Raw genomic sequence first — 23,426 nt, forward strand, 5'->3', positions numbered from 1 at the left:
AAGTACATTGTAAAAAACTTACATGTACTTCACGCAGCAATGAACATTTTGATTAAAAAAAAATTAAAACATAAACAAGAAGTAGTATAAAACATTTTCTAACTTCTGCTTTTCTTATAGTACAAAATATTAAGCTTTTCTTATAATACACTGTACTTTAGAGCAAATATACACACATTATATGAAATATTATGTTATACGATGTAGACATAATATTATGACAACAATTTAACAAGCATACAGTGAAATCCAGACATATTGTATGTTATTGAATTTTAATGAATTCACTTTTTATAATATTATACATACATAAATACCTAATTGTACTCGTATCTCCGCTGAGAAAATTTACTAAATTTTTGCAAAGAAAAATTATTATTAAAAAACATTCCCTTATAATATTTCCTCATATATCCGAGAGTTATATTAATGTTTTCCCCCAGTTTATATTATTCAGAAAAGATTAAGACTGTAATATTGTAATTATGCTTTCAATAGAAATCAAATTTATAAAACATTTAAACCAGATTTTGTGAACATTTGACATTTTATAAAAATATTCAATTTCAAAAACTGTTGTTTCCCACTGAATAAAAAGATTTACCAAAAATTCGAAAAACAAAACTGACTCAAAGTTAATTCAAGTTTAACAGATTTTTTGATATATTGGCACTTGCTTATGATATTTTGGCGAATTTAAGTAATGTCCATAATAATAAGTTCTGAGCAATGAAAATATTCTTTCAATATGCTCTAAAATTTCAACTTGCTATTTCTACGGAAGGACAAGATTTGTCAAAATGTACCCAAAGTGACCAACAGGCGAACTATAGGAATGATAACTAGCAAAATTTTGCTTTTTTCAAATATATTGCAGAAGTGCTTAAAATTAAATTATTCACCTTTTTTTTAAACAATTGGAAAAGAGTTAACAACAATAATTACAATAAAAACATAATAATTGTAAAGAATTTTTACACTAAAATAAGCAATTAAAACATTTGAAAAAATATTTCAAGTTCAATTAATTCCTACCTATACTGTACTCATCACATTAATCTACAATATTCAGTGTCTGTTTTATATTATGCTACACTTTTTCTACACATTAATATACATATAACTATAAGTACAGATATAGAGACTGTTAAAGAAAATATTTTACAAATTAAAATTATTATTTCTAATAGTTGTAATTGTGTAAAAATTAATAAAACTATTTTTAAAACAAAAAGCGGTTCACTTAATACAAAATGTGTAATTTGTTATGAAATTTTTAAAAATGTGCTCATATGCTTAATGAAATAAAAATAATATTTTATATTTATAGTTTTTTTTTTTTAATTTTTCAAATATTTTAAAATTAAATAAATTTTTTCGTTGAATTAAAATTAGAAAAAGAAAACAAAGAATAAAATGGTTTACATTATTTTTACAAACATTTTTAATAATACTTTTTCATTTAAACACAAATTAAAAATTAAAATAAAAATTTCTGCTTATACGAAATTAATCAAGAAATTTCTTAAATCATAATTTAAGAATAAGAAGAACTAAAGTTTTCTATTAATGGCTAGATTTCTGTTCCCCTATTTCATGAATTCTTACAAAGGGACTGTTTAAAATAAAATTCAGTTGTTAAACATTAAATTTACTCACGCTTCCTGTGTGTTTTGAGTTAAATACCTGCTAGCTAGTGTGGTCTATACGAAAAGTTTATAATTGCTATATTCCGCTTTTAAATATTTAAGTTTTCTTAGTACTTACTAAGTCACACAGGTAATTATACATAAGAGAAAATATCTATTTGCAGATACTTACATTCTTCAGAAATTAAATTTATAAAAGCCGAAGTTTACCTCTTAGCGGTTCAAAAAAAGAAACGCTTAATAATAAACTAATGAAATTTTAAAAATTTATAGCTTTTCTTATGGAAAGAAACATACATTTACACCATTTTTTTGTACAACTTCAATGTTCTTCTAAACTTTTTAATAAATTATATAATTTATTTGCTTTATTAACAAAATCTCGTTTAATCATCAATGCAATATTCTTAAAGCACGACAACTAAATGCATTTTAAGACCAAAACACATACAATGTCGTCGAAATCAAGTACTAAAAACATTATGCAGAATTACATGTTGTATGCTGTCTTTTTCTCTAGCATAGAAATTTTTAACAAAAACCAACGAATACATAAACAGAATCTATAATTAGAAATCGTAAGTGACAAAATCATGTAATTCACATTTTTTGTATTACATAATTATTTGAGTAAACAAACACACATAAATTATGTGCTATATACACACAATTTAATATTTAACAGTTTTTCTTTTTGGCTCAGCATTTTCCTATAACAAGACATGAAAAAACCAAAATAAAAATGAAACACCATTTTTGCAAAATTAAAATTTAACTTTAGTACACTCACATATAACTATTAATTTATTCTCTACAACATCATTTTATATTTTGCAAAAATGTAGATATCTGCTACAAATCTAAAAAGAAAGACAATCTTTAAGAAATTGTACTGAGAAAAATTTATGTGCGAATTTTACATTGATTCATTTACAATAGAATTACTTGATAAAATAAAACAAGAAAACCGTCTTGTAGCAAAAAAATTTAGAAACATAAAATCTATCTGATGCTCTGATTTTTGATTTACTCTATATAATACATGGGAAAATGTAATGCAATTGGTACATAGTTATACCATAATTGTAAAAATCAATCTAAGTATAACGTAGGAATGAAAAAATTTAAATATATTTCTTAAAAAATTAAAAATTTATATAAGGTGTCAGAATTAACAACAAAACACAATTGAACGAATGAACAAAACTTAAAAAATATCCTAATAACTCAAAATTCATTCATATAAACAGAATATCTGCCAAGAGATTCTTTGAACCTTGTTAATGCTTTCTAAATTTAACATTATTATTCAAGTTATTCAAATATTATTGAGTGTGTTTAATGATACAATCCAAGGCATCAAATTAACAATACAATTAACAAAATTTTCATCTTCTAATTTTTCAATTATTTATTCAAAATGTGATTGTAATTTTAATCAAACGAAAATTGACTGGTATAAAAAAATCCTAAAATTGTTGTCAAAAAATCATGATTATTCTTATTTTATACGAAATATTAAGATTCTAGTAACAAATGTTTTCTCAAACTCTAAATTTTTTAATAATAACAAAATTTTATTCCTCAACTCAATTTATTTACTCAGCATTATTATTTAACATAAAACTTTTAAATTTAATAAGAAATTTTATATTTAATTTATTACATAATTCTTATAGAGCAATATAACAGGACTGTACATCATTTTTCTGTTACATTTCTTTCCAAAAAAAAAAAAAAAAAGACTAAAACTAAAAACAAAAGAAACATTTTTTAACATTTTAAGCATTTTTATTTCTTGTTTTGGTTGAATTTTCTAAAAACATTTTCCTTTTATTACCACACAAAGGCTTAAATATTTTTCAAAACAAATAATATTTATAGATATATATAATCTATAGATGTATGTATATTAAATTGTAATACTAACTTAGAAAAAATGCAACAAAAAAATTCAGCCAACCACCACTTAACTTTGAAAAATAAAAATAAAATCCCATTCTAATGGACATTTAATATTAAAAAGAATGCGCGCATTTTTTAAAAAACATACACAAACATATATTTTTAATTAACCATTTAAATATAAAAAAAGCATATATACACTTTACATATACATTGAAATTTGATCTAATGGCATAATAATATTAGGTATAAGATATTTTAAGGCAGAAAGCTCTTTTATACATACAGATTGAGTATTAGAGATACAAAAACAAATTAGCAATTTAATAAAGAAAAACTTAAACTAAAGTAGCAGTAGCTGAACAGTACTATATGAATTTCAAGAAAAAAAGAAAAACTAAAGTGCATTAATAATTTTTGTTTTTGTTTTCTATATGCTTATTGCTTCAATTTTTAAGATATTCAATATTATATTATTCATTTAAAATAACAGCCAGTAGTAGTACAGTAATAAAAACTGTAATATTTTAAGGTACATAACAGCGACAGCAATAATAAAATTACTAACAACACAAAAACTTTTATGACAGTAGAAGTAAAACACAGAAATGAAAATGAATTTAAGTTTTTTTCTTTCTTGTTATGTTTTTTTTTTGTTTTTCTTTTTTTTTTAGTTTGGATTTTTTATTTTGTGTTTTTGATTTTTTTTGTGTTTCTTCTGGTATTATGGTGTGTGAGCGATCATTTTTTGGTTGATATAAAAGCAGGTGAACGGTTACCAAAAGTATCCAGTAACAGTTTTGGGTTCGTTAACAAAACAACCCCAAATTTATTAATTTAATTTTTTTTAATTAATTACAAATTATTTTTTTTCAAATAATTAAAAATGAAATCGATGGTACGTAAATTAAAATTAAAATATGAAAATTGTTGAAATTTTTTTTGTTTTGGGGAAAATTATGAAAAAGAAAAATTCATTCAAATCGGATAAATCTTATATTACTTTCACTCAAATCAGAAAAAAACTAAATGTAGTAAAAAATTAAAGAATTTCAAAAAAAAAAAAAATATTAAGGATCTTGTGATACACAAAGGATTATAAAATTATAAAAAACAAAAAAGAGAAAATTATGTGAAAATATTTTTTAGTAGTGAAAAATCTCCAAGGATATTTAAAATTACTTAAACAAAATAAAAATTAAAAAAGTGTTGAAACTCAATGAAAAAAAAGCAAACAAACAATTTTGTTTTATTAAAAATTGCAATTAAAATGAAAGTGAAATATTTTTTTTTCAATTTTTCATTTAAATTTCACCAAATTTCAGTTTAAATATTGTGGTGATATTAAATCCTTAATAAACTTAAAAGACAACAAAAATATAAAAAATTTATTGCTCCTTTAAATTTATGAAATATTTTTGTCACTTTTGTTTAATATTTTAAAATTGTACTTTGTTTAAAGCAATAAATTAATCGCAATGTATTCCATTTTCATTGCAGTATATCAATTATCGCAATTAACACAATTGAATTCAAAAATACTACAAATTATATTTTAAATTCACTTTTAATAAGTAAAATAATATTTTGAATTCTGTTCCAAGTAAAAGAAATACTCAATTAATTTGTACTGGTTGAAAACTCTTATACTAAATATTTATACAAAAAAATAGTACTCAATTAAATTTCGTACCTTATTAAAGTGAAATTCAATTCTATTATTTTTAATTCATATAAAATTTTGAAATTATTCTATAATTTTTTTAATTTAATTAACACATTTAATAATTAATATTTTATTCTTATATTAATTCAATATTTAAACAAAATTTCAAATGCAATATATGAAATCATTAAGAATTGTGCTTTAAAATTTTTAAATATATTGTAAGCAAATGTATACTTGCTGACAATGAAAAACTTTTAAAATTATCATTATTCACGCATAACCAAGTACATGTATTAATAGTCCTTCAATTCAATACTCACAAAGTTTAAAAATGAAGTGCAAATTTTAAAGTTTTAAACAAAAATCTAAAAACTACTTCTATAATATTATATAATAAAATAAAAATATTTTATATGACATAAATCAGGAACAATTCATATATATCAAATTCCAAAATGGAACAATTTCTTGAAATACGAAATCGTTCCTAAATTTAGCATTACAAAATAATATTAAAATTTTTCATTCTATTAGAATTTTTTAAAGATTTTGTTTTAATTTCTAAATATTTTTTTAATATTTCCCAAATTTTTTTAAGCAACCACTTAAACTACCAAATTTTAACAAACCAATTTTGAAACACATACATACACGCATTTGATTATCAAATGGAAATTATATTACTTAATATTTCAATTAAAATTGTATTGAAGCCAAATACTCACTATTTTAGCCATTTAATAATACTGAATTTTTATGTAAATTAGTGTATTATTTTTTTCTTGTTTGTAAAATTTACATTCAAATATTTCAATAAATTTATAAAAAAAACATGGTTGTCGTATAGCTTTTAATTGATTTCTGCTTTAATTTTCTTGCTTATTACAAAACTAAAAGTCACCAATAATATTAAAGTACGAAACAAACATTGCAAATTATTGAAAGAAGTAGGATACAAAAATACCTTATATGTATTTTAATTATATGCATACAAATATATTAAATATCTTAAATATACTAGTATTTAAGATGAAGTAAAACAAGAATTAATCAAAATAATTCAGACCAGTTTCTTAAAAAAGCAAAAAAACAAAAAAAGAAAAAAAAATATTGTAATTAAAAAAAAAAATAACATGCATTCATATACTTATTAAATTCTACAGTCGCACTCCAGTAAAATTATAAATTTTTCTTTAATGTGCTCGCATAATAATTTAGAGCATATTATATAAAATAAATTAACATCTAATTTACACCTGATATAACTGGCTGGTATAAGCAAAATAAAGAGCAAAAGTACTAAAAATTTCCTTTTAATTAAATTTCCGTTGTCAAAAGTTGAAGAATGTTTTTTAAAAATATTTATAATTTCATAAAATTGACCATGTGAAATGATTACATATTTGAACTACATAATTTTTTAAATGTATTATGTACTTGAATTATGTATTTATAAAATACAAAAAACTAAACTAACCATGAAAATTTAATGCAAAGTTTTCCATTTTTCGCACAACTCCAATTGAATTTTTATTCAATTAATTTTGCTTTAAATTTAAAGTGGGTAATAAAATCATAAAAATTTTCTTTACATTTTAACTATCGTTTTCCACTTTTATTTTTAATATTAATCCAATTATTTTTTTATTTTAATAGTTACAATTACTTTACCATGTATATGGTAAAGAAATCTAGTTTAATATTCCAATTATTTAACCTACACCTTTTGTGTTATTTAATATATATTTTTTTTTTCTTCACATATAACACGTACTCGTATTACTTGCATTATAATGTGAACATTAAAAGGGAAAATTATTTTCATATCCCATTCTCATGGAAATTATACAAAAAAAATAAAATATAAAATCATAATTATAATAATTATTACACATTATTTTTAAATTACATGGTACCTAAAAGAAAACGGGTACTTTGATCATGGTCAAAAATTTTCTACAAGAAAAATGTGTAAAAAAATTTATTTTTAATAGAGCCTAAGTTGTATTATGATGCAATTTAAATTTCAAAAGTAAATATTTAAATTCAATAGACAACTATACAAATATAACTTTTAACAATGATTACTGTTGACAATAACACTACTTCTGCTGCTGCTGTTAAATGTGCAATAAAACGTAAAACAAATAAATAATTTAAAAAAAACCAGATTGAGTTTTTTTTTTATTTTTCTCTTATTTTTTGTTCCTCACTTAAAAAATGATTAACTATTCAACATATTTACTTAAATATCAAACAAATGAAACATTTTTAAATCATAAAAAAAAACTGTTCAAAGAACATCTTTTACATTTTATTTTCCATATTTGTATGTTTATTGTCATACCATCAACAAATGAGCCACGAGTGGTCGTATGTCAAAAAGCAAATAACTAATAATTACAATAAATAAATATTTTTTTTTTGTCACACATTAAACTATGCTCATATTTGCATAGTTCATATTAAATATATTCATATAAATAAATAAAAACTCAACAACTATGTTTTTTGAATTAAGATTAAAGTGAATGAATCATTGAAAATCAGGTAAATTTCAACTTTGAAGATGATTCACTAGATCTACCACAACAGTAAAACAAAACAAAATTTACATTAAAAAATTAAATTGAAAAGAAAAAATCATGTTGCGGCATCTGTAGTAATTTACATTGCGTATTTTAGCTGTTATAAGCATTATTTAATTTTGGTTTTTTTTTACTATGGTTTACAATTATGTGAAATATACGCGCGCTTACCTTACAATAAAGTACGTGCAATAACTGGAAATCTGAATAATTTTAAATAAATTTTTTTTTATTACTATTATTATGTAATGGAATTATAATTGCAACTATGTATATTTCGAAAAATTATACAATAAAATTAAAAAATATTGCACAGAAAATATTCTTTACAACTTTGATTGGAAAACCAATAATATTTTCAAATTATTAAATTTAAATTAACATATTTTTTTAATTTACAAACAAGCAAAAATTACAAAAGACTTAAGTGAAGAACTTGAAATTTTTCTATACACAGGAATATTAGCGCAATTTCTAATTATTGCATTTCTAATTATTTTTAATTACAAAATTTCAGGTTGTTAAAAAATTTCTCAAATCAAATAATTTTCATTTAAAGTATTTATTGCTCTTTAACTCTTAATTTACAGACAGTTATCCAAATAATAAGCAAAAATACCAAGAAAATTCATGATTATTATTATAAATTTATTTTTTTTTTTTTCAAAATTAATTTTATTCAAATGTTTTTTTAAGAAGAATATATGTTCATATTATTAATTGCAATCATTAAATTGTAAAAGTCATTAAATGACAATTCCAATGTTAAAATCTATTTGTAAACCATCCATATTATAAGTTTTAATAATCATAAACATTGCGGTGAAATATAGGCTCATGACTTGAATTATTTATTCGGATCAAAAAAAAACAAAACTGTGATTATCTTTTAAAACACTGAAAAGAAATTTATAACACAACTTCCTTCTTATTATTTCAAAATTTCAAAACGAAAAAGAAAAAAACAAATGGTTTCTTTAGATGCATTTTAAATAGAAAATGAAAATTTTTATATGAAGCTTTGTTTTAATCTTGAAATTTTAATCTTTTTCGAATTACAAATGTGTAATATTAACGCAATGTTAACAAAATTTCAATAAAATCTCACAGTAACAGACGGATAGGATATATATATGTATGTGGAAATCCATATTTATAACAATCAACTTACGAATAAATATTTAAATGTGAAAAAAAATCAGAAAACCGCGTAATTGTAATAATATGGTGATATTTTTTGCGCGAAATTTAACGATCAAATTAAAAGAAGAGCGTAAAAAAATTTTTTTTCCTTTATAATAATATGTGCATGTGAATAAAATCTCAATTGGTTTGCATTAACAAATAGCAAAAAAAAAAAGTGTGATTGAGCGGGTGCATATCTCTTGGTTATACAAATTTCTTTTGCACATATAAATTTTATACAACTCAAAAGAAAAATAAATTAAATGATGACATAAAAAAAAATTAATTTTTTTGTTTTCTTTTTTGCTTGTCTTTTTATTTTTTACTTTCATTTTCATTCAAATTGACACTATGATTTAATAGTGAAATAATGTTTTGTTTTCTTTGAATTTTTTTTCCCAGCTTTTCTTTGGGCTCTTAGCTACCGCATTTATATTGAGTGTTAATGCTGAAGATAAGAAAAAAGCTAGCGAAAGTAAAGGTGTTGAACCAAAAGCTAAAGCTGATAAAAAACAAGAAAAACGTGGAATTTTTAGTACTAGCTACGGTCATGGTTTTGGTTATGATCATCACGGTCTTGATCATTTAGATTTAGGTGGTCACCATTTTGAACATTTTGATAGTAGCAATGATTATTCTCATGGTCTTTCAAGTTATGGTCATGGACATTATGATTTTGGACCACATATCGATCATGTACATCATCATAAAACAATAACACTTGTTAAAAATGTTGCTGTACCATATCCAGTTGAAAAACATATTCCAGTTCCTGTAGAAAAACATGTTCCAGTACCAGTTAAAGTACATGTACCACAACCTTATCCAGTTGAAAAAGTTGTACATTATCCAGTTAAAGAAATTGTTAAAGTACCAGTACATATTCCAGCACCATATCCAGTAGAAAAACAAGTTCATGTACCAGTTCATGTACCAGTTGATAATCCAGTACCAGTTAAAGTATATGTACCCCAACCCTATCCAGTTGAAAAACAAGTTCATGTACCAGTTAAAGTACCAGTACCAGCCCCATATCCAGTTGAAAAGAAAGTACCATATCCAGTAAAAGTACCAGTTCATGTACCACAACCATATCCAGTTGAAAAAATTGTCCATTATCCAGTTCATGTACCATTTGATCGTCCAATACCAGTTCATGTTCCAAAACCAGTACCAGTACCAGTTGAAAAACCAGTACCTGTTCCAGTTATTAAAAAAATTCCAGTACCAGTACATGTACATGTTGATCGCCCATATCCAGTCCATGTTGAAAAACCTGTACCAGTACCAGTTAAAGTACCTGTACCAGCACCATATCCAGTTGAAAAAGAAGTTCCAGTACCAGTTGAAAGACATGTTCCATATCCAGTTAAAATCCCAGTTGAACGTCCAGTACCAGTTCATATTGAAAAACATGTACCAGGTATATAGAAGAATTTTCATAATTTTCATAATACATTTGGCCTTTAAAATTAATTTAAAAATTTTACGAATACATTTTTTTTTTCTTTTTTATCGTAACAGTTGTTCACGAATCATACAAACCATACAAAGTTCCAGTTGCAGTACATACACCAGTTCATTTACATGAACCATGGAGCAGTCACGGTCACAATGAACTCTCTTCATATGGTGGCGAATATGATCATCATTCTTACCATCATTAATATGAAAGAACATTAAATAATTTTTTTTAAACAAAAATTTAAATATTTTCCAAAACAAAATAACAAGAAAAAAAAGCATAATAATACGAATTCTCTCCCTCTCAATAAAAAACAAAAGCACTACAAAACAACTGTTATATTTTAAAACATTAACAGTTCATTTTTTTAGAGAGAGAGAGAGAGTAAGAAAAAAAAGAATAAGCAACCCATCTCTTTAAGGAGACGTATTGTTGCATTTCGTGATATTCAAATTGTTTTCTACTTCTATTAAAATTTCAAGTTTTAAAAAAAACAAAAAAAAATAAAATGTTATACTTCATTATTGTTTTCTAAAACTCTCTATTTTCTATATTATTTTCTCTTTTTCTAATTGTTTTCTTCTATTTGTTCTCTTCACTAATTTAATTCATTAAATTTCATTTCAAATTATCTTTATTAAACAAAAAGCTTAATTTAATTAATTTTAGTATTTAAGATAAATAAGATTAAAACATCAAATAAATAAAAGTCATCATTTGAAAACCCTTCAAAGAAAACGCTCCGAATACCCCCTCATAAGTACATAAATTAGATAGATACGATATACAAACATAATATACAAAAGGGTTATCGTTATTTTATTATATTAAAATAAAAAAAAAAATTAAAAAAAAAATGGCCACACTGCCACTTATTTTATAGTATTTTATAGAATATTTAATAAAATAAAAAATAATAAATATAAAATTACAAAAAAAAAAAAAAAAAATATTTACCAAAAGAATTTTTGGAGAAATTTTTCAAATGAACAAAAAACAAATCAGAATAAAACACGATAGAAAAAAAAAACAAATATGGCGGTACAAAATATAAAGTCACGATTTTTGTTCTTTATTCCCTATTGAATTAAAGAAAAATTTTAAATCGGACCGTTGTATATGAACCGTTATTCATCCATATTTATGTTTTTATTTTATTCTTTTTTATTTTTTGTTTTTAACTTCGGTTCTTGAAAAAAATTTCTCCCGCCAAAATTTTTAGTGAAAAAAAAAAATTATTTTTTGTTCTTTCTTGCCCAAAGTAACTTTTTTTTTATTTGTTTTGTTTTTACCATCCATTTTGAACATACATAAATTATATAAAGTGTATACAATCATGCCAAATACACAAACATGCAAGTATTTATTATTGCTTTATTTGCACAAAATGTACATAAAAAATATCAAAATTGCCAATATAAAACAATAATAATGTTATTTATGTGTTTGTGTTTTTAGTAAAAGAAAATATGATTGTGTACATACATACATAAAAAAAAGCAAAATCTCGATATTTCATTTTTATACATTAATTAATAAAATAAAAAAAAAATAAGAAAAAATTAATTAAAATAAATAATAATTAATTTTATTTGTAATTATGTAATATTTTTTATATATACATTAAAAATATGTAATAAATAAATATGTATTTTAATTTTTTATTTTTTTGTAAATAAAATTTTAAGATTAATTGAATTGAACAAAAGAAAATATTAAAAAAAATTTCAATATTTTTTATTTCTTTTTTTACAAATTTTTTTTACAGGTATTCTATTATACTAATGAAAATTAGTATAGCAAAATTCCCTTGAATTGAACAAGCAAAAGATAACATTTTATAATATATTATATTAGTATCATATCTACTACATATGTTGAATAAATCAAATTGAATTGGATTCAAGAAAAATTAAGAATCTGGGAATTAAAATAACTTTTAAAATACAAAACTTAATAGTCATTATGTACAAATATGAAGAAAATTGAACGTTAAATGAAATTTAAAACAAACTTGAAAATTTAATATTAAATTTTAAACTCGAATAGTTTAGCTGAATTTAGTTTTCAATTGAATTATGAGCTCTAACCTAATTGAACTAAGGTTTGTAAACGAATCTTAATATTATTACTATATTTTGATTTAAATTACAAATTTTGTATTTATTAATATTATAACAAATTTCTGAAATTTAAAATTCAAAAACTATAAAATTAATTTTTAGAACACTTTTATTCTAAATTTTTATTTTTAATTGTAAATTAATAATAAATTAAAAATAATTTCAAAAATAAGAATTATTGATTTCAAAAAACTAAATTATTTTAACTAATTTAAAAAAATTACATGTCAATTTAAGAAGGTTTAAACCTTAACTGATCGAAAAGCAATCAAAGATAAAATTGAAGAAGCTATTTTCGATTGCATTAAAAATTTATTGAATTTTTTTGTAATTTATTCTTCAAATTTAAAGTTATATAAGTATTTATTTGCTTATTTAACCTAAAAATCCCAAAAAAACTATGATAATGATTGTAAATTCGAAAACTTTTTCTTCTACATTTAAACTGTTTTTAATATTTTGATTTTTGTTTTTGAAAGTGGTAATCGATTCCTTTTTATTACATAATCTATTTGTTTATGTTACATAAGAGTCAAAAATTTAAGGATTTCGTTGTAATGTTTACCGCGTTTAAATTAACTCATTTTTTTTAAAAATTGGACATACAACACTTTCAAAACAAAAAGTATTTTTATTAAAAATATTAATATTATTTAAATTATTTACTCAAATTAAATTGATATGTATTTACAAAAATATTCCATACACATAAAAAAATTTCAAAAATATAAAACCTAATACTCTTAATCATTCATATTTGCAGTAATTAATCATTCATACAATTACATGCGATATTTTAAAATTAGCCCATTTATAACTTTATTGTGGAATCAATAAATACATTTTGTCGCTATTTTCCACATTTCACAAAATGGTAGACTCTTAGGAGCAAAATGGTTACCAGATTATAAGAAAATTGAGGTAAATTGAGTTTATATGTATATATTAGAGTTTTATGTTAACGATTGACATAAAATTTTTAAATTATTTTTTAAATCTATCACATGCTTAGCTTGTTTAAGAATACAAAACGTATTGTATAATTCAGTGTTTAAACTGCAGAAATTTTCTATAAAAAAATGTTCTAATAAATAATAAACCACTTAGCGCTGTTTACCTTTTGTTTTATTAATTATATATACATACCTCATAAACTTATGTACATGAATATAAACATATACGTACATATATGAATAATTATTTTAGCAAAGAATTGGAAAAAAAAACTTTCATAAACAAGACATTTAACATCGATAAGATCAATTACTACAATAGCCCACATTCAATTTAACGTTCGTGAATTTTTTTTAAATAAAGTTAAGTCAAACCAATGGTTTGTATTGTAGCACTTTTCCCTTCAACAAGTGAAAATTCTGCTTTTAAATACAGTCTATGTATACCTATATACACACTATTAAAATTATTTTCAGTCATATACAAAACTATTTCTAGGATTGCATATATTTAGGATGTCGCATATATGCAGTCTTTGAAATAAAACAAAAATTAATATAAAGGTGTTAGAAAAATAATTATATTTTTTAATGTCATGGAATTTAACGTTAGCTTTTTGTGTTTATAGAAATTTGAAAAAGCTTGTGGTTTCGGAAATATAAGGTGTCAAAAATCAAATTTTACAAATTTCAAGAGGAGATAACTTGAGAGGGAATGGAGATGGAAAAAAATTTTCCTCCAACGAAATGAACTATTTGTTAATGTCTAAAGGCCCCTAAAATTTTAAGCTTCTACAGGCTAGGGTCTAGAAGAAAAACGAAATCAAAAATTTGGAAAAAAAGGCTTTAGATAACGGTAAATTTGAACGGCCATTTTGTTTTTCTAAAGTTTAACTATAGTATACCACGCTAGGGAAAGCAAGCTGCTGCCTTTCTGCATTTACAAAATTTCGAAAATGCTTATGGTTTCATTGCAACAAATAGTTAAAAAAGGCCATTTTTAGGGTTTTGGGGTGGTATAACTTCTAGGGAGGGAGAGATTTTAAAAATTTTAAAAAGAGGTAAAAATTTTCTTCTACAGAAATAAGATTCTAGTAAAGATCCATGTTCGTATAAAATTTCAGCCTTCTATCTTCAAGAGTGTAGAAGTTTTGTAAACAGTCACACGGACAGACAGCGGACGGACAGGCGGACAGAATGAAACTAATAAGCACTTTTTTCAAAAATTTTTTGGAAAAGTGCTAAAAACCACTTATAGAACATACACTTTAATACACAAACAGCCTTACACAAATTCTATGTCCATTTACTTTAAACATGTGCATACAACGTATGTTCTTAAAATACATAAATATTTTGTATGAATAAACAGTTCTATTTTTGCGTAATTATTTCAATAAGGCAAAACCGTGTAAGTCAAATTATCACAAAATCAAGGTATTACTACATTTAAATTTTTTATGTTCAAATTTATTATCCAACAAAATTTTACTCAATTCAAAACATTCTAAGTTGTTTTGAGTGATTTTGATTTGATTTTCTAATTCTAAGAAGTTCTAATACAGGCTGACAACAGTTTGAATGCATTGCTATAACAGACAAAATATTGAATGCATTGCTATAACCATGCATTATAAATTATCGAATTAAGTTCTACACAAGTTTGACTGCATAAACTACAATACGTTAACTTAATTTACTCGAAACTCTACTAGTTTTGACTTAAATCGTTTTGCCTTACACTCGTATTATGTAGATATAAATGAATGTGTATTAGAATAATAGTAATAACACAATGAATACGTATTTCATTAAGAGGTCAGCAATGTGAGTAATCAACAATTCAGCATATTTGATAGCAAAAAAATCTTGTATTTTTAATTCTCATTAGTGTTGACTCTAAAATAAAAATAAAGTACAAAAAAAAATCTAATAATTTTTTTTCGTAATTTTGAAATTTTCATTTGTAAATTTTTTCTCTCCTGAAGTTTTCTTGTTTTTGTTAATTTTTTTTTATTTCAAGGTCATTTATATATCAGTTTTTCTTTCAATCTAATTCGAAAATTTAATTGAAAGCGCAACATGTATCGCACGTAAGAGGAAAAAAAAAATAAAACACAACCTATTTGAACCTGTAACGTGAATGTCTAGGTCTCTGCGCGAATAATTTTTTATTTTTCTTCTTTTGTTGATTTTTGCTGTAGGCTTTTAATGTCTGCTGTCTAATTCAGATGGAAAATTAAAAATAAAAAAATTTAATTCCCTAACTATCATTTCCAGGTCATTTTTTCTTAAAATACCATGCCATTGTGTTTTTGTTTTTTTTAATAAATGACCAAAAATAATTTTTTATATAAAAAAAAAATAATTGCTCATATTGGATTATTACATGAAATGGCAACTAAATAATTGCGTCTTTTGAATTCTCAAACTTAATAAATTTGTTAATTTATTTTTATTAACAGGTTATAACTGTTAATTCCAAAAATAAGTTGGTTACACAAAGACATTAAATGCGAAACTTGCTTTAGGCCAGTCGCAAGGCAAGCTTGAAAATGTTGTATGATTGTGTATATTTTGTTTTATAAATAGAAACCGTACTTTGTAAAAAGCCGATTACAGAAAAAGAATTTCTTCAAAAAAAAAAAGCGAATCATTTTATTGTTCATATCGTTGTATTGGTTAATTTACATTTTATACAGAAGTTTTGAAATATTGCTCATTTACATGCGGTGGCTATGCTCCTTTAGAACTTTACTTAAGAACAAATTTTTACTTTAGAACAAATGTTTTACTCATATTTTGTTCTTAAATAAAAATATTTAAGAAGCCATTATTACAATTAAAAAACCAATACTAAAACTGACTTTATTGCTTTTTCTGTTTTTCCTTAAGTAAATTTACTTCCCAAATTTATATCTAAATACATTTCTGCCTCTAAGTACAATATTCAATAAAATATTCATACATACACCCATATAATATATAGCAATTATTTAGCACAATCTGCAGCAACAATTTTTTTTGGGTTTTCATCTTAATCACGCCCTTGATATACGAAATAATCCATTTTTGGACTTTTAATTGAAGATTTTTAAAAGAGTTTTTGTATTTTTAAAATAAAAGGAAAAAAAAAATCACAGTGAAAACAAAAGTAAATGAACAATACTTTTTTTTAATATAAATTTAAAAAAGATTTATTCACTTACATCACAATAATAAAATATATATATAAAGTTAGCCTGAATGAATATTAAAATAATACAATGAATATACAAAACATGTATAAGAGCTATAAGAGATTGCAACTAAAAACGTTACTTGGAGATTTTATACCGTGACATAAGTTTAATTTTTATCCAAATAAATAATTGGAAAATTTTTTGTAATCGATGATGAGATACAATATTTTGATATAGTTGATAAATAGTTTGAAATTTATGAACGATACAAAATATTAGCGAAAGAGATTTTGATTTTAAAACGTTGAAATAGAAAATTATCGAAGCATATTATTTGATCAAATTAATTATTGATCAAATTTTTTTGAAATTCTGAGTTTGAAACAGACTAATGTTGATTCAATTATTATAAATTTGTTAAGATCTGCTTATAAGTCATATAAAATATGTGCACAAGCAAGCAAAAATAAAAATTTAATCGAAGAATGGTGGATATATTATCGATTATAAAGGTATTAGCTTTCTTTAGAGATTGACACAGGGCTTTTCAATAACAGTTTTTGAAAGGTCTAGTAAAGGACGTGAAATCAATATATCTATTATTTAATTTTTTATTTCATGGGTAAATAAAACAAATTATCAAATTATCTAACTTTCAAAGACTGTTTCTTTGAAGCTTCTATCTTTTTCGAAAGGAAAATTATAACCAAAAAAAAAATCTTAAGAGTAGAAATTTTATGAAGATTCGTTAAAGTCCCTATATCTCGGAAACCATTGAAGTTTAATATGAAGCTTCAAACAAACTTTTTAACCATTTTAGATAACCTTAACGATAGTATATAATTTTGTATTCATTACCGGATGACGCTTTACAACATCTCAAATAAATTCAGATTCAGATCACAACATTATCAAAAAGAAACGCCACCTTTTAGTATTTCAGTTTAACTAAAATCTGTTTTGGCTACAAATTTTATAAATTAAAATTTTAATAATAAATTTTAACACTAAAATTTGATTTTGATACTCCGATACTGCATCTTAATATAGTAATTAGAAAAACAAAACAGAGACAATTATAAGGTTTTTAAACATTTTAATTCTGAAATTTAAATATAATTAAAATTAATTCTACAAAAACATGTCAAAGTAATTCCACAAACATAACGATTTTCTTTACCTCATAAATCTCAGATCATTCAATTCACTTTTTTATTAAGTTGATATTTATAAGTTTGAAGTAGAATAGATTAGCTAAAATTGTGACCTTGTACAAAAAATAACTATGGATACTGCGAATCCCAAAAAATATTAAAAAATAGAATTTTGTAACAAATATTTTGCAATACATCAGCCTCAATTTTTATACTGTATAACCTAAAATCAAAATTTAAAATTAACAAATTCTTTTGATTCATCACTTAAAACAAGATCCAATACAAGAGATATTCAATTCTAAATATCATTTTATTTCATTTCTAAAATAAGTGCTTTATCATTTAAAATTTATTTGAGAAAAATACAAAACGATTTCCAAAACTTAATAATACAATGGCATTAAAAATACTCTCAATTTTCAATCCTCTATATGAAAAATTTTATCACATTATACTTATATATATAGAAATTTATGTTTAACATATGTTCTTTATACAGGTAACATGATCAACAAAATTTTTAACAATAAAAAAATAATTTAAAAAATTTAATTATTTTTCAAATTACAAATTATTTTTCACTCCTATATATACCACCTATAAAATAGCACCACACTTAACTACTGTATCAGTTTTATAACAATAAAATGTACCTATAAAATTTTTTAAGTGTTTTTCTTTCTCTCACTTAAATTTTACGATATGCGAGTACTAGTTTTTTAATAGCGTAAATTAACAAACATAAAAAAAAAATAAACATTATTTGCAAGGGCACTTGTAATAATAATTATTTCAGAAAAAGAAAAAAATACAAACAAAAATTATTTGAAACAATAAACTGGAGGCAGGTCCATTGTGTTATTTTATATTGTATAACAATATGTACGCACAAATATCTTAATTATGTTAGACATTTTTAATAAGGTAAATTGTTGATATTTTAATAATTTACGTTCAGTCAGGTGTCATTCTGTCTAAATCTAACTATTTACATATACATATACTTATATATATATCCCTATATATTTGAGTTTCAGGTTAACTTGAAAAAAAAATTATATTACAAGTAAATATTTAAGTGTTTAAATAAATTAAATTATAACTGAAAGAGGTCAACATTTTATAACGTTCATTATAATAGTTCTCAAGTTATTATTTTAAATAAACATATTTATAGTTGAATGTAATCATATTTAAAGTTTTTAATGTATAAATACACCCTTATTATTTATAATATTGCCCGAAACATTATTAGCCTTAAATAAATAAAATTATAAGAGATTTTAATGTGTACGCCTTGGAATATCTTAATCTAATTTTTCAAAATGGTTATAGAATTTAATGATAGATAAAAGGAGATTAAGCAGATTAAGTCGAGCAGCTTATTTTAACTGGCAAATTCAAATTATAAAATGAGAAAAATTTTATAATATTAAACAATTATCAAACTTTTGTATAAGTGTTAATTTAAAACATTATAAAAAAAGAATTAATTGTAATAAATGCTTAAAAAGAGAAGCCAGTCAAACCAGGAATAACGTTTTCAAAGTTCTTAATATTTAATTGTTTAATTTGTCCGAATATTTTGAAAAATATTCAAAAAATATCAAAGAAAAAATTCAATGCACTTTATGTAGTTTAACATTCAAAAAAAGAATTTCTGCAGCAAAAGTCATGGTTATAGTTTAGAATTCTGGCTTAAAATTTTGATAAAAATCAAATAAAGCAGTTCAAATATCAATATTACAGCTTTTATAATTTCTGAGATATAGCCCAATAACTTTTGAAGTTGTATGGCAGGTACCAGAAGGAGCCAAGCAATTTCATCGACTTTTATCAGATACATTGGCAACTACTCAAACCAGTACCCTGATAATGTCTAATTTAAATAGGGTTCTGGCACTTACTATAATAAATCATTTGTGAAAATTTGATGAGCTTACCTCATTTAGGTTTTGAGTTATCGCTGGGTCGGACGGGCGGACGGACGGAAAAAAGCTAAATCGCACTCAGAATTGCACGCTGATCAAAAACATACACTTGAGTCTATATCTAAGACCATTATTTCTTATCGTTACAAACGGTAAGGTAAATTTACCTTCGAATTAGTATACCCTTCGAACATACATTCGTACGGGTATAAAAATTACCTCTGATAAAGTACGTACATACGTTGCGGGGCCTATTACAAAAATGAAATATTTAATTCTGAAACCAATAAAGTTAAAAGAATTTAGAAATCATTATTTAAGAAAAAAATGTCAACAATCTTAATTAATATTTTTGAGAATCAATACTTCTAGAATTAATTTTTTTATAACGAAATTATGGGAAACGTGATAAAAACGAAACGCTACGAAAACCGCTTTACTCAAAACAACGATTTGTTCTGTAACTTAATCCCAATAATAATGAATACCCAAATTAATTGTACTTTTCCAAATATAGTTCTAAAGCAAATGTTCACATTGAAATACTTCATCATTTTCTATAATAAATCATAAGACTAAATATATTTTTTACAGAATTAAGAGACCAAATTATAACCAGAAAAAAAAGTCTACCCTGTATTTAATCGAACCTTACTTATTTTCATAATCGCATAAAGAAAATTAATATTAGCACTCAAGCTTACATTTATAACAAGCAAATTACTGTTCCAAATGAGATTGAAATATCTCTTAAAAGCAGCTTTAACGCCACAACTGACGGTCTCAGAAGTTTTCATTTAGTACATTGTTAACGTACTAGTATAATAAATTTTATTTGAACATTTTAAAAATTTATTTTAACAATCCAATATATAAACGCAATATTAAGCAATTTTACGTGGAAAAAAACAAATTTTCAAAAAAGCTTTATTTAAAAATTATATTAATTAGTCTAAAATCACATTTAATTTTAATTATGAACAATTTATTTTAATTCTTTTAAATTCTTAAATTATTTTTTTTTCCGCCACTTTATTTCGAAATTTTTGATTTCTTTAGTTTGTTGATAACTACTGAACTTACGCTCTAATTATATACTGCATTTTTTTTATGAAATATTGACTGTCATTAAATTAAAATATGATAGAAATCACATATATATGCATATATCTCTATGCACTATTATATTTAACATAGTAATATATAAAAGTTAATTTCCTTTACGGCACTAAAAATAAATATTTGTTGACTTATATGCCATACAAACAGACCAATCAACATTTTCTTATAAATTTTATTATAAGTTTTGAAGCGAATTTGCTGTCATTGTTGTCGTCGCTCATTCATTCAATTAAAGTTTTTTTCTCTTTGGATTTTCTTTGAATTTTTTTTCAAATACAAATCTTAAAATGTTATTTAATTTTATTACAATAATAAATATCGCACCTAGTAATAACAATAACAAAATTTTTCATGTTATGTATGATTAAGAAATATTTATAGAGGAGATATGCGTTCATAAAATAGCACAGGTACATGTATAGAAGAACAACATAAAAACTCTTGTTCATATTTTGGAAACTGATATTATGTAATTTAAGAATTTGATTGTTAAATGTGAAAGTTCAATTGTGAAAATGCAGTTTTTAAAAATATCTGAAAACTTAGTTGTGACAATCTTTTTTCCCACAATGATACCAAACATCACAAATAGAATTTTTAACGGAAACGCATTTGGATATGCTATATGGAAATTAAAATAACCTATTTTTAGAGCTGTCTGTCAATTTGTTTGTCCGTACCCTCATGTAACTCTATTTCGGCTAAACCAATTATAATGAAACTTTTTAATTTCTAAAATTAGACTTGTAATTAGTCAACTTTAATTGGATACGTCACGTCAGAACAGGATACGCCTGAGGATGTGATGTACCCGAAACTTGACGCTGGGAAACGATATAAATATATTCCTATTTCTTATAGTAATATATACGAACATAAACGTTATTAGCCTGGTAACACAGTAAGAAATAAGGATTCAAACAGTGTTATTGCGATTAAATTGAAATTATAGCAGCAATTTAATTAACAACTTAATTACAACTTAATTTCCATAATTGCTTAATTTTTGTAACTTTCTCATTTTTAATTAGAAATGTAATTTGCTCTAAAACTCTCCTTTTGTAAAAGTTTTTCTACTGAAGTTTCAAATACCCCCATATTAAATCTATTTATAAAGGCTTTAATTTATTTTCAAATTATCATTCAATTAAAATCATCAAATATAATTAAATCTATAAAATGCACTAAATTACATATTTGCATATTGCGTCATGAAAAATAACGTTCACTTAAAAAAAAACAAGTCTTAAAATTAATGCAGATGGAGGATCAATGATGTTTATGTTAATTTTTACTCAAGAAATGTGTTATATAATCTATATTTAAAATTATCGCAAATTCCTTATTTTTGGCATATTTTATCTTCTTTTTATTATTTATTATTTTTCATTTATAAGGTCATTTTGTAAAGAAACCCATCCATCGGGAAAAATAAAATTCCTTTCGACAGTACATACTTAATTAATAACATTACATATATGAAAAGTGAAAAATTCAACCTTGATAAATAATCAAGTTAATTACCACTAACTAACAGTTAAATTTTATAAACTACAAAATTTAATCAGGTTAAAGAAAAATTAAAATAAATGTCTGAATTGTTATGTGAACATAATCACGACATGATACAGTTCATTGAATTTTTATTTTCCCTTAATACTGTTAAGAAAATACAAATAAAGAAAATTTTGCTCATCATTTAAATTTATAATATAGTTAACAACCTGTATCATTTTGTAATTTCTTAGGTCTTTCTTATAAATTTCATTTTATTTTCGTTAATTATTAACCCACTTATTACTATTTAATTCAATTATTACTAAACTGGAATAACGTTGATTTAGTAAGAAGTTATATCAACCATTTTATACGCAGCTCCTTTGAATAGTTTTTTTTTAAATCACTTATTAAAATATAGGACTTGAATTGAGATCAACTACTGCTCTTGAATTATTTCAACATTTAATTAAAAATATGACTGGTGCGGTAGCTTATAACACAGCATAAGGATTTAACACAGCTGGTATACAAGCCCCAAATATAAAAAAATAAATAACAGAAGCTAGGCTCCCATACAATTAGTTTTAAGAAAAAGAGCATGAAAAAGTTAATATTTAATTAAATTTTAATGAATTTGCAAATGATAATCTGCAATTACTGGTAAAAACCAATTTATTGCAGAAAACCTGAAGGTGTCCCAATGAAAATAGCTTAGATTTATAATAGTGATAATAACTTCAAATTTAATGTTTTACAAAATTATTCTTCTAGTTGCTTCCAATCATTAAGAAAAGCCATAAATAAATAATTTTAAAATTTAATTACAATATAACATTCAAAAATTAAAATTTAATGCTGTGGTTATTTTTCAAATTTAATCTGACAAAATACGAGTATCCAATCAGATTATCTCCCACATCCTATATGAAACGTGATTCCATATTAAATACATTTTTATGCCCATAATTATTTGTAAAGCTGTGAAATCTAATGACAC

The 23,426-nt window shown here is 23.3% G+C and overlaps 1 protein-coding gene across 1 annotated transcript; it reads left to right on the top strand.

Moving 5' to 3' along the window:
• Window positions 1-4,295: 4,295 nt before the first annotated feature.
• LOC129606070 (uncharacterized) lies at window positions 4,296-11,993 on the top strand. Its single transcript, XM_055516156.1, has 3 exons — window positions 4,296-4,452; window positions 9,399-10,419; window positions 10,521-11,993. Exons 1-3 carry the CDS (start codon window positions 4,441-4,443, stop codon window positions 10,661-10,663), a joined length of 1,176 nt encoding a protein of 391 aa, XP_055372131.1. The 5' UTR covers window positions 4,296-4,440; the 3' UTR covers window positions 10,664-11,993.
• The last annotated feature ends 11,433 nt before the right edge of the window (window positions 11,994-23,426 follow it).

This window comes from Condylostylus longicornis, unplaced genomic scaffold (genome assembly GCF_029603195.1).
Source record: "Condylostylus longicornis isolate FDR11 unplaced genomic scaffold, ASM2960319v2 ptg000017l, whole genome shotgun sequence".
Classification (NCBI taxonomy): Eukaryota; Metazoa; Arthropoda; class Insecta; order Diptera; family Dolichopodidae; genus Condylostylus; species Condylostylus longicornis.

Coding starts and splice junctions, on each gene's coding strand:
- LOC129606070 (XM_055516156.1), top strand. Junction 10,420..10,520: donor TATTGAAAAACATGTACCAG/GTATATAGAAGA, acceptor TTATCGTAACAG/TTGTTCACGAATCATACAAA.